The sequence below is a fragment of the Hyperolius riggenbachi genome, chromosome 7, assembly GCF_040937935.1.
Source record: "Hyperolius riggenbachi isolate aHypRig1 chromosome 7, aHypRig1.pri, whole genome shotgun sequence".
NCBI lineage: Eukaryota > Metazoa > Chordata > Amphibia > Anura > Hyperoliidae > Hyperolius > Hyperolius riggenbachi.
The window spans coordinates 154768578-154781250 of NC_090652.1; the positions used below are offsets into that span (position 1 = coordinate 154768578).

Below are 12673 nucleotides of genomic sequence, written 5' to 3' on the forward strand. Positions count from 1 at the left end.
TTCCTGTAGCGCCATTACTATGGGAAGCGCTCTCTGCCTCTACGGCTCTCTCATGACAACAGCCTCCGTGGGGCGCGCTGCTGAGGATTATACGAGCAGGACGGGAATAGAAGCGGCGCTAAGGTGATAGCAGCAGCGGCCGCGGGGGGGACTTCATTTTTTGACACACTCGCAAGCAAGCCGACCCCCCAACTTTTGACCCACCTTTTTGGGGGTCAAAAATTCGGTTTGCTTGCGAGTATATATGGCATTTTTATATGTTTGCACATATTGTAAATTTTTAAATTTTTTGTCATAGTGCCCCTTTAAGTGCCTTGATGTATCTTGAAGCACCCCAGGTCAATCAGTGCTTTATTCTTACCAATGGTGCTGGCCACTACTTACACCCTACTACTGACTTATCTGGGTGCTGCTAGGCTTGGACCACGCACAGAGTGCATCCGTTCTCACTTGCTGTACACATTCATGTTTAAAGCGGACCCAAAACAAACTTTTTTTTTTAATTAAAAATATTTAGTTGCACCACTCTGACACATACAAAGATAAATAAACACTCCTTTAAGCCTATGATCATTTCAGTGCATGCTTTTCACCCTTCTCTTTTCATAACTAGGGTTATACAGGTGGCAGCCATTAGCAATTCCTCCTTTGCCGGACACCTCCTACTCCACCAGTCTGCCGGATTCTGTCCCGGCAATATGAAAGGAAGGGAGGGGTTCCTCCAATAAATGTAAAATATTTTATATTTGTCATCATGCAGCTGAAAAAAGGCTGCAATTTATTATTATAATTTAGAAAATAGATTTATTTCTGAAATCTTGTATTTTTAATTTGGGTCCACTTTAACTAGAGACATCTGACATGGGGAAACACAGAATAGAGCGGTTTTGTTGTCACTGATAAAACATGTATGCTATAATAATTATATATCTCAATCATGAGCATGGATAAAATAAAAACATTATGAATGCAACACTGAAATAGTCACATTTTGGCCATATTGTTCATGAATAGAACATTTTAAAGGGAACGTGCAGTGAAAAAAAAAAAAACATGGAGTGGTCATTGTTGGCTTCCATTTACAAATGCTGGATTCCTGGCTGTCATGATGATCCTCTAATACTCAGACCATAGAGATAGTCTGTGAGATGCAGATTTTCTGGATCTGCATGCAGACATCATTTAGCTTGAGAGTTCAGACACACTTTGCATTTGTTTGGGCTCAGTTAAAAGTTGCATGTGGGTTACTTATCGGTGCTCCTCTCTGTAGAGGTGCTCCTCTCACACATGCAAGTAGATGTTCTGATGACTATGGCTTCTTGCTTGTTCCAGGTCAGAAAGCGTACTAGCATTGTTAAAGGGGGTCAGTAATGGTAGACCTCCCCCTCAAACCGTCCCTTCATCATACTGGCATTGCATAGACGTAAAGCACGGTGGTCCATGTTAAGGTTCATTTAGGCGATATATACATGCACAGACTCTCAACGTTATACCCTCTGCCATTGTCCATCATCCTTTTTCTTATAAGAGCGTGGCTTTCCATTGGGAAATAAGGCTGTGTTTGGATAAGGGTTGTCCTTCAGAAACGTAAGTGCTGATCTCAGATGATGTATGACATGTGGAGGCTCTGCTGCCGGGGATGTAGAAAAACACTGCAATATAAAAGGGACAGAATTCTGCACGGTTAAAAAGGGGTATTCATTGAAAAAGGATCATGTGCAATTGTGCTTCACAATGTTTGGTAGACTGACTAACAATGCCCAATTCCAGGTTATTACCTCCTCATACTCACCTTCCAGGCCCTGAACTTCATGAGGCTTGTGAGGTTTCACTGTGCAATAACCTGGGGATCTTGCAGTCTAAACTCTTCCCCAAGGCCCCAACTTCTTCCATACATTTCCAATGGAGGGAAAGGTAAAACAGCATATGCTGGTTGGTGGTTTTCACTATACAGTGCTTTGATTTATAGTCTATAACTCTCTTTGGAAAGCAGCCAATTGGCCCACAAAGCATAGGCAACCGTGTGAGCACCAATTTGTGCCTTGTTGAAGGCCATGCCAATGCAATGATTTAGTAACCCACCTACAAACAAACTTAAAGAGAACCCGAGGTGGCTTTGTATAACGTTAGTGGGGCACAGAGGCTGGTTGGGCACACTAACACCAGCCTCTGTTGCCCCATGGTGTGTGTCAAAGACCCCCCTGCTCGCCGCTATCCTTCCCGCAGTGCTGGCGACACGCAGCGCGTCGCCAGCACAATGTTTACCCTAGCGCTGTCTGTCAGCGCCGCTCCCCCGCCTCCTCCGCATCGCCGCTACCCGCCCTCGTCCCTTCCCTCCAATCAGCGTGAGGGAAGGGACGAGGGCGGGTAGCGGCGATGCGGAGGAGGCGGCAGAGCGGCGCTGACAGACAGCGCTAGGGTAAACATTGTGCTGGCGACACGCTGCGTGTCGCCAGCATTGCGGGGGTATAGCGGCGAGAAGGGGGGTCTTTGACACACACCATGGGGCAACAGAGGCTGGTGTTAGTGTGCCCAACCAGCCTCTGTGCCCCACTAACGTTATACAAAGCCACCTCGGGTTCTCTTTAAGAGCCATGCTGGAGACATCAACTACCACTTTGTGCAATTTCAGATTTGGAAAATACCAGTATATGAATATAATGACCTAATGCATAGAGTACACATGCCTAGTACACATGAGAACATTTTCAGGTAGATTTCCTGCCAGATCGATTATTTCCAACATGTCAGATCTGTTTTCCGATCGATTTCCATAGAAGTGAACAGAAAATCGATTGGAAATCAGGAAAATCTAATTTGTCTGTACCTAGCATTAGAATAAAGCCCTGTGTGCTGTTTCACTTGTGGGACATCCATCTGTGAGCTGGAATTTATGCACAATTTTAATCTGGATTACAATACATTACAAAAGGGTTTACTATATTTGAGATGTAATATGTCCATTGTCCATTGAATTCTCACCTCGCAACAAAGGAAGATGGATCACAGCGTCTTCCCATGCCGAGGAGCATTCCCTCATGCATCTTCTGGTCGGGGGATATGCGTGACGGCACACAACGGGAGTGAACAAGACTTCAAGCAATCGCGGTACTTTAGGTAGGAGTTGTCAGGGATCTTAAAGATCTAATCCGCCATGGCAGTTGTCACCGCCGTGCGACGCTAAATGACATTGGCATGATCAGGCACCTGTACCCACGTTGCGAGATCGTGGAAATGACAACTTGTCCCTCAAAAAAAATAAAAAAAAAATAACACTGGTCGGCAGGAAAATTGTTGGAAAAATCACAAGGTGGGTACAGGTCTTTAGTGTTGGAACTAGATTAAGGTCAAGATCTTTTATTTAAATTCTTTTTATTGAATTTTTAGCAAAACAGAACAAACATAGTACATTAGTATTCCATGCTTGATAAGATATGGTGAGTATACAGAGTGAGGCGAATATCTAATACGGAGATCAACTATAACACAGATACAGCATAGTCTGTTTTTTCAATTGTGTGGGTTATTCTATATGGATTAATAGTACAGGCTCGTACACACGTGTGACTGAAGCCAACGACGGGCCCGTCGGCACCTCCCGCTGGGCGGGTTTTCAGCAGACAGTACAGCGTGGGTACAGTCTGTCGGCGGACTGATAAGGCCGTTTCTGAACGATCCGCCGGGCGGATCGCTTATAAAAGGCCTTATCAGTCCGCCGACAGACTGTACCCACGCTGTACTGTCTGCTGAAAACCTGCCCAGCGGGCGGTGCTGACAGAGACTTCGTTGGCTTCAGTCACACGTGTGTACGAGCCTTAAAGGGGAACTGAAGAGAGAGGTATATGGAGGCTGTCATGTTTATTTCCTTTTAGACAATACCAGTTGCCTGGCAGCCCTGCTGATCCTCTGCCTCTAATACTATTAGCCATAGCCCCTGAACAAGCATGCAGCAGATCAGGTGTTTCAGTGGTTCAGACTTATAAGTCTGATCTGACAAGACTAGCTCCATGCTTGTTTCTGGTTTTAATCAGATACTACTGCAGAGAAATAGACCAGCAGGGCTGCCAGGCAACTGGTATTGATTAAAAGGAAATAAACATGACAGCCTCCATATACCTCTCTCTTCAGTTCCCCTTTAAGGGTCAAGATCTTTTCAACTTCCTCCCAGAGATGGCGTGTGTGCAGCCTATTTATAGTTGGAATGGGCTTTGCCAAACAACTCTGGGAACTCCTACCCACCAATAATTAGGTCCTCCACATTAAATAATTGCCTGGTGGACATTTTTAAGATGTCTGTACAGCACTTGGCCCTAAATCATCATCTGAAGGATCGAGACCTGATCTCTGGGGGAACAATTCTCATACGCACAAGGCTTTGGTTGTTTCCTTTCAGTAGACCAAGGACTTAACCACTTGAGGACCCACCCTTTACCCCCTCCCCCCCTTAAGGACCAGCGCTGTTTTAGCTGATCTGTGCTGGGTGGGCTGTGCAGCCCCCAGCACAGATCAGGGTGCAGGCAGAGCGACCAGATCGCCCCCTTTTTTCCCCACTAGGGGGATGATATGCTGGGGGGGTCTGATCGCTCCTGCCTGCGTGTTGCGGGGGGGAGCACCTCAAAGCCCCCCTCCGCGGCGAAATTCCCCCCCTCCCTCTCCTCCCTCCCTTCCCCGGAGATCCGAGGCTGCACAGGAACGGATCTGTCCTTTGCATCCTCTAACAGGCTCCTGCCTGTCATGTGACAGCGATCCCCGGCCGCTGATTGGCCGGGGATCGCTGATCTGGTACAACGCTGCTACTGTTAGCAGCGTTGTACGAATGTTAAAAAAGGGGATTATTTCCGCTTGTGTTTACATTTAGCCTGCGAGCCGCGATCGGCGGCCCGCAGGCTATTCACGGAGCCCCCCGCCGTGAATTGACAGAAAGCAGCCGCTCGCGCGAGTGGCTGCTTCCTGATTAATTAGCCTGCAGCCGGCGACGCAGAACCGCGTCACTGGTCCTGCAGCTGCCACTTTGCCGACGCGCGGTATGAGTGCACGGTCGGCAAGTGGTTAAGATATATGCCATAGGTGACTTGGCGGCCAATCAACCATCCGATTCAATTATTATATGGTTGCTGGGAGGATGACGTTTAAAAACGGACCCAAACCAAACATTTTTTTTTTATTAAAAATATTTAGTTGCACCACACTAACATATACAAAGATAAATAAACACTCCTTCAAACCTATGAGCATTTCAGTGCATGCTTTATACCCTTCTTTTTTCATAACTAGGGTTATACTGGGAGCAGCCATTAGCAATTCCTCCATTGCCGGACACCACCTACTCCACCAGTTTGCCGGATTTATCCGGCAATTTGAAAGGAAGGGAGGGAGGGGTTCTTCCAATAAATGTAAAATATTGTATATTTGTCATCATGCAGCTTAAAAAAGGCTGCTATTTATTATTATAATTTAAAAAATAGATTTTATTTCTGAAATCTTGTATTTTTAATTTGGGTCCACGTTAACATTAAAGAGACTCTGTAACATCAAAAACCTCCCCTGGGGGGGTACTCACCTCGGGTTGGGGAAGCCTCTGGATCCTAATGAGGCTTCCCACGCCGTCCTCTGTCCCACGGGGCTCTCGCTGCAGCCCTCCGAACAGCCGGCGACAGACCCGACTGTAGATTCAATATTTACCTTTGCTGGCTCCAGCGGGGGCGCTGTGGCTGCTTTCGGCTCGGAAATAGACGGAAATATCCAATCTCCGTCGGGTCCGCTCTACTGCGCAGGCGCCGGAAACTTGCGCCTGCGCAGTAGAGCAGACCCGACGGCGATCGGGTATTTTCGCCTACTTCGGAGCCGACAGCCGTCAGAGCGCCTGCGCAGGAGCCGGGAAGGTAAATATTGACGTCACAGCTGCACGGAGGGCTGCAGCGAGACCCCTGAGGGACGGAGGACGGCGTGGGAAGCCTCATTAGGATTCGGAGGCTTCCCCTACCCGAGGTGAGTACCCCCCAGGGGACGTTTTGTCGTTACAGTTCCTCTTTAAGGAGATAGTGTTGGGGCAGTGAAGCGGTCGGATGCACTGTCACAGGGCTGAATCAGCATGAAATTGATCGGGAATCGGCCTGCGGTGTATGGGCAGACGACAGATGTCTCTCTTATCAGATTTGATTAGAAAGAGATTTGCCTCTTGGTCGAATCTACACATCAGAGGCTAGATGTATGGCTACCTATATTGCCCTTACTAGGCAACCACATGGGGCACGCATGTATAGATTGCACGCCATTACCACCGTGCACCTGATCGAGTAAGCCGGCTCAACATCTTGCAGCCTAAAATCGGTTGCATTGTCGATCGGGCATGTACTTGGTGGAACCGATTTTCATTCCATTCGATTATAATAACTAAATGGGATGGTCGATCGGCCACCAAGTCACCTGATGTATGGCTACCTTTACAGTAGTTACAGTTGGCCCATGAAACACATTCTGTCCACCACTTTATTTCTATACACGGTATTTATTGACCGGATTGCTAATAGAATTTCCCTTTTTCAATTTTGGGTTTAATCACATTGCCTGAAGTTGCTGTATAACTCACCACCAAAATCTGCTCGTCTTCCTGCTCAAGCCAGAAGTCAATGTTTGGGAAAGGCGTCCAAGAGTAAGGCCCGATATTTAGCTGCTCAGCTTTTGGATCATAGATATTGACCATCTGAGGAGGAAATGTTACCAATCATTTTATTGTGAACAACATTTTACTTGTACCTAGGCATACATAATCCTACTATGGAGGAGGGAAAAAAAATAAAAAACAAGTGTCTACATTAAGCCCTGTACTCATGTTAGATTGAAGTTGGCTGAGGCGGCCAATACCGACTGCCTCAGCCAATAATCAGAGGTGTGTACAGCAGTCCCCGATCCCAGCTTGGCCAGGGATCAGCCAGGTGGATCAACTCAGGTGAGCAACGGCTGATACCTTCATTCATGCCGTTCGCCCTGCCTGCCATGTGATACGACACCCCCCAGGTAACATGAGAGGGCTGCTCTTACATTTCCTCCGGCCAGGATGTATGCAGATCGCAAGTCTTCATCTGGTTGGTGGTCTTGGAATTTTGCTTTGCAAATCTCTCCTGTTTTCACATTTACAGCTGTACAAAAACAAAAAAATTACAAATAAATAAGAAGCACCTTTTTACAGTGGTATAATACATAATTACTTTGGAGATTGAAAACCCTATAACCATAATTCCTCTTAATTTCACAAGAGAATAATATAAAAGCGATAGTGTGCTTTTAGTAAAGCACATCTAAGAACAAAAAAAAAAAATTGCCTTGGATTAGTGCCATCTAGCTCAGCACTTCCCAAAAGCTATGTACACACGCTGGATTACACACAGTCAGGGTGGCTGATAATGACTAGCTCAATACAGCATCTTTAGCCATGTCTGACATCAGAGCAAACCCAGAGTGCGTTGTTTTCCCACTCAACCCACCAGAAGCTGCTCTAATGTGTGCCACATGTCCCTAGCCAAAGAATTGAGTGCAGGTAGTAATTGGCAGTGTATAAATAGCTTTACAGTCCTACTGAGGCTACAGTCACAGTGGGACATTGCCTAGCTGCATTATAAAGTCTTATAACGCAGCTCACCGCACTGCAATGATAATCCTATGGGACGTTTACAGTGCAACGTCAGCGCCGCATAGTAATGTTTAGCGATATGGAAACGCACTGCTGCAGTATGTTACCTCTAAATGCAAGTTACCAGGTACAGGAAAGCATACTTTTCATTGTCTCTATGCTTTACTGTATCTACAGTAATGCAGCATTAATGTGCTTTACCACCTTTTATTTGTGTTGCATTGTAATGCTGCATTGTGACTTTAACGTCGCATTACAACGCAACCCCCCACTGTGACTAAGCCCTGAAACTGCTTTTCCATGGATAGTGAATAGCAAGGCTTTCTCTTCACCACACTAGTGATTATCACAGAGCCAGGACTTCACCCTGCAATACCTATGGAAAAGGGGTGGGGGCTAAGAATTTAAGGGCAATGATAAACTAAGCAGCACTAGTTCAATGTTAAATGGGTTCTGTGGATAGTGAAAGTAAAAGTGAAAAAAAAAAAAAAAAGAAACTTCCCTGGGACTTCTATCATCCCCCTGTAGCTGTCATGTCCCGTGCTGTCGTCCTACGATTCTCCAGTCCCCGCCACCTGCACAGGTCAATTATTTGTCTAAAAAATCGTCTCCGGGAGCTTACTACACAGGCACAGTACGAGGTTTTCTCATACTGTGCCTGCGCAGTGAGCTCCTGTAGACGTGAGCAGGAGCGAGCACGCGCGCGGCCACGCAGCTGCAGTTTCGCTGCAGGAATAATCAGGCCAGGACCAGAGGCAGGGAACGGGTGATCGGAGGAGGATGGCCTGGGACATGACTGCTACAGGGGGCCGATAGAAGCCCTAGGTAAGTGTCTGTTTTTGTTTATTTTTACTATCAAAAGAACCCCTTTCAAGCATATATATCAGAAAAATAATCAAGTGTAGTTAGTCTTAAAATGTGACCAATAATACAATACATTTGCATTACAGACTATAGCTCTTTTAACCACTTGCCTACCGCGCGTCGGCAAAGTGGCAGCTGCAGGACCAGCGACGCAGTTCTGCGTCGCCGGCTGCAGGCTAATTAATCAGAAAGCAGCCGCTCGCGCGAGCGGCTGCTTCCTGTCAATTCACGGCCGGGGGCTCAGTGAACAGCCTGCGGGCCGCCGATCGCGGCTCGGAAGCTAAATGTAAACACAAGCGGAAATAATCCGCTTTGTTTACATTCGTGCAACGCTGCTAACAGTAGCAGCGTTGTACCAGATCAGCGATCCCCGGCCAATCAGCGGCCGGGGATCGCTGTCACATGACAGGCAGGAGCCTGTTAGAGGCTGCACAGGACAGATCCGTTACTGTGCAGCCTCGGATCTCCGGGGAAGGGAGGGAGGAGAGGGAGGGGGGAATTTCGCCGCGGAGGGGGGCTTTGAGGTGCCCCCCTGCAACACCCAGGCAGGCAGGAGCGATCAGACCCCCCCAGCACATCATCCCCCTAGTGGGGAAAAAATGGGGGCGATCTGGTCGCTCTGCCTGCACCCTGATCTGTGCTGGGGGCTGCACAGCCCACCCAGCACAGATCAGCTAAAACAGCGCTGGTCCTTAAGGGGGGGGTAAAGGGTGGGTCCTCAAGTGGTTAAATACATTACCATATCACAACTTGTCTGCCTAGTCATACTCACTTCTCAGCACTTGCTGAAGTGCTGATAATATCTGCACAGGAATAATAAAGGTCCCCAAAGGGACAATTCACAACAAGACAAAAGGAAGAGAACTTTTGGAAGTATGAGTAGTTAGAACACTACAGAATTTCACAAAAGGGAAAGCAGGGCAGCAAGGTGGTGCAGTGGTTAGCGTTCTCGCCTTGCAGCACTGGGTCCCCGGTTCGAGTCCCAGACAGGGCATCATCTGCAAAGCGTTTGTATGTTCTCCCTGTGTCTGCATGGGTTTCCCCAGGGCACTCCAGTTTCCTCCCACATCCAAAAAACAAACAGATAGGTTAATTGGCTCCCCCCTAAATTGGCCCTAGACTGCAACACATACACTGCACAATACAAACAGACATAGGACCATGGTAGGGATTAGATTGTGAGCTCCTCTGAGGGACAGTTAGTGACTAGACTATATACTCTGTACAGCACTGCAGAAGATGTCGGCGCTATATAAATTCTAAATAATAATAAAAAAGGGATCAACACACTAGCTAAATTTACTTATCCATGTAGGCTCTTTTACCATACACACTGGAAATGAGATGCCAGCATCTTATAATGAGAATACAATCAATAACATTAACAACATCAGCTCCTGAAGAATACTCTGAAAAAAACTATGCTAAACTCAGTATAGACAGCCCTATGATCCCAGTACTAGCACATCAGAGGTGCAGAGTTCATTCCTAGATAAAGGGAAGAACTAAAAGGATGGGTAGATGACTGCAAAAGCAGGTACAATTAAATAAAAAACTTCTCTTAGAAGTTCAGCATCCAAGTAAGGAAAAAGTACAGGTCCTTCTTTTCAGATCCTTCTCTATATGTAAAAATCCCTCAGTTATTCTTATATGATATGTGAGAAAGCAGACAGGGCAGAAAAACAGTGCATCAATCCTCTGTGAATAGTGAAAGAGAAGTGGAACCTAGCTACATGGTATAGCTCTACCCTCTAGCCCAATGCCGACACAAACAGCAGGTAAACAAGGCATTTTTTTCACACAGGTTGTGATGAGAAACCTCTGAAAAGCTTGCTATTGCTGCTAGCTAAAAGCTCTATAGGTATGTGGGGTTTACAGAAGAACAGTTTCTTTGATAGCTGTTCTTTAAAGGATACCCGAAGTGACATGATGAGATAGACGTGTATGTACAGTGCCTAGCACACAAATAGCTATGCTGTGTTCCTTTTTTTTCCCTTCTCTGCCTGAAAGAGTTAAATAACAGGTATGTAAGTGGCTGACTCAGTCCTGACTCAGACAGGAAGTGACTACAGTGTGACCCTCACTAATAAGAAATTCCCCTTTTTATCTCTTTCTTGCTCTCAGAAGCCATTTTCTGCTAGAAAAGTGCTTTATAGTGGGAGTTTGAGGGTCACACTTTAGTCACTTCCTGTCAGGACTGAGTCAGCCACTTACATACTTGATATTTGACCCTTTCAGGCAGAGAATGAAAAAAGGGAACAGCATAGTTATTTGTGTGCTAGGTACTGTACATACACATGTCTATTTCATCATGTCACATGTCACTTTGGGTATCCTTAAAAGTGCCCGGTTGGACAGCAGCTAACACTTATATGCCTATAACGCTTGTTGATCCATAAGTGCAATCTAGTGCGAGGAGCTATATTCTTAGCAGTATCATGCTATGGTGCAATATATTTATATCTTTTCTGAGTCAAATTAACATTTGGATTTCATCTGCGGAAGAGGAGATGGTGTTATTCCTTGCGGTGAGATCATTTGGCAATTTTAAAAGAACACTAGATCCACCTGTTGTCTGAGGTAGCTATTATCCGGTGAGCCCCTTCATTGTTGGTGGGGGTGTTTCCTGTTTGTCCTCACCGAGGGTGCCTGTTTTGGGGATTGGCTGTGTATACACCGGGGTACCGTTTAAAACTGTGACCTACTCCTGTCATGTGTGAAGCCTCTTTAGGGTTTGACACAGACCAGTAATGGTGAGCGCAGGTGGATCAATAGACTGTTTTGAAAATGCTTATCTGCAACCCATCTACTGAAAGGAGACCATTCATTTGGGGACTGGCACAGTTTTAACCAAAGTAAACTGTTTATACTATATGTTTGAATCCAGAGTTGACCGAAAGTAAATCATTTATCAATGTTTCAACATGTTTAACACATTGTTTAACTTACAAACAAATTCAACTTACAATCTCCCTCAACGGAACCAGGATTTAAGTAGGATTCCGTCTGTACAGTGTTACGCGTATGGTTAAAAGAATCTTTCAAGCAAAAGTTTAACCTTTTATTTACCAATATTTGTCCTCCTTTTACCAATCCTCACTACTGTAATATTTCCATAATTTCTTACTTACCTATACCGTATATCACTGGAAGATGTATTCCATCATCTATCCTATCATTTAAATCTATATAAATAAGAACATATATGAAAAACATAAATAAATGCAATTTTGTCTAATGGCAACAGAATGAGTATGATATGAAATTACGTTATACAGTATAAGTGACATAGCCAGTTCTATTGAGGTACAAATACATTTGGTAAGTGTAGCAAGTTCTCCTGAAAACAAAATAAGCACAAAGAGCCAGCTCTCTCATCAGGTAGTGAAAATGTGTCCAGCAAAACTGCTTGTCAAAATAATCAGTGCATTTGTAAGCTCAGTTTGCTGGAGAAAAAGAAATGAGAATTGAGTTCTTAATCTTTCCTACTGGGCTGTAATTCGATCCATCCATCAGAGGGGCAAAAAGAAGGTAAAAAAGGATTGAGTCAAGTTTGACTTGTATACCAAAGTCAAAATTTGCATTTTATCTCAACACAATTACCATCTAGAATTACTGATCATCTTTGACATGTAGTTTTCACTGAAGGCACTGTCTGATATACATATTTTATCACATGCTCACATTCTAGCTTTTAAATAGAATAGAGGTCTGTAGCAAATTTCCCACTTTCTCAGCTAACATTCATACCTCCTCGGTGGCCAGAAAGCATCACTACACACAACTATATTTGTTCTAGTGTGAGCACCGTAAGAGCCATATGAAACTGAACAAATTCTACGAAAACATGCAGATGTTGGTAACCTGTCCATCTGCTAGCCAGTATTACTCAACAGTAGGTAACTCTGGGCAGGACAGTTAAAAAAGGCGCATAGCGCCGAGAGTGTAAAAATGGTGCCGCATTGACCTCTATAACACTATTTAGCGTTATAAGTGTTAAAAAATGGTGCATGCAGGGTAACAACTTATAACGCTATTTTATTTTATAAGGGCTAAAAAATGGCGCATGCATGGGGCTAGAGTAAAGGCTGCGGGGGGTTGGGGGGAGGAGAGGCAGCGAGACACTGGCGTTAGGCAGCGGGGGTCAGGAGGAGAGGCAGCAGAACACTGGTGTTAGGC

The 12673-nt window shown here is 45.4% G+C and overlaps 1 protein-coding gene across 2 annotated transcripts in view; it reads right to left on the bottom strand.

The window, feature by feature from the left end:
- Window positions 1-486: 486 nt before the first annotated feature.
- The window catches only part of NTAN1 (N-terminal asparagine amidase), a 50294-nt gene continuing 38107 nt past the window's right edge, over window positions 487-12673 (bottom strand). Inside the window, exons 7-10 of one of the 2 annotated variants that reach the window (XM_068244778.1) lie at window positions 11626-11679; window positions 7042-7139; window positions 6590-6703; window positions 487-1652 (exon numbers count right to left, since the gene is read on the bottom strand). In XM_068244778.1, coding sequence (XP_068100879.1) covers window positions 1488-1652; window positions 6590-6703; window positions 7042-7139; window positions 11626-11679 — 431 coding nt within the window. In that variant the 3' untranslated portion in view covers window positions 487-1487. The remainder of the gene's footprint in view (window positions 1653-6589; window positions 6704-7041; window positions 7140-11625; window positions 11680-12673) is intronic. The other variant, XM_068244779.1, reaches the window with a different exon arrangement.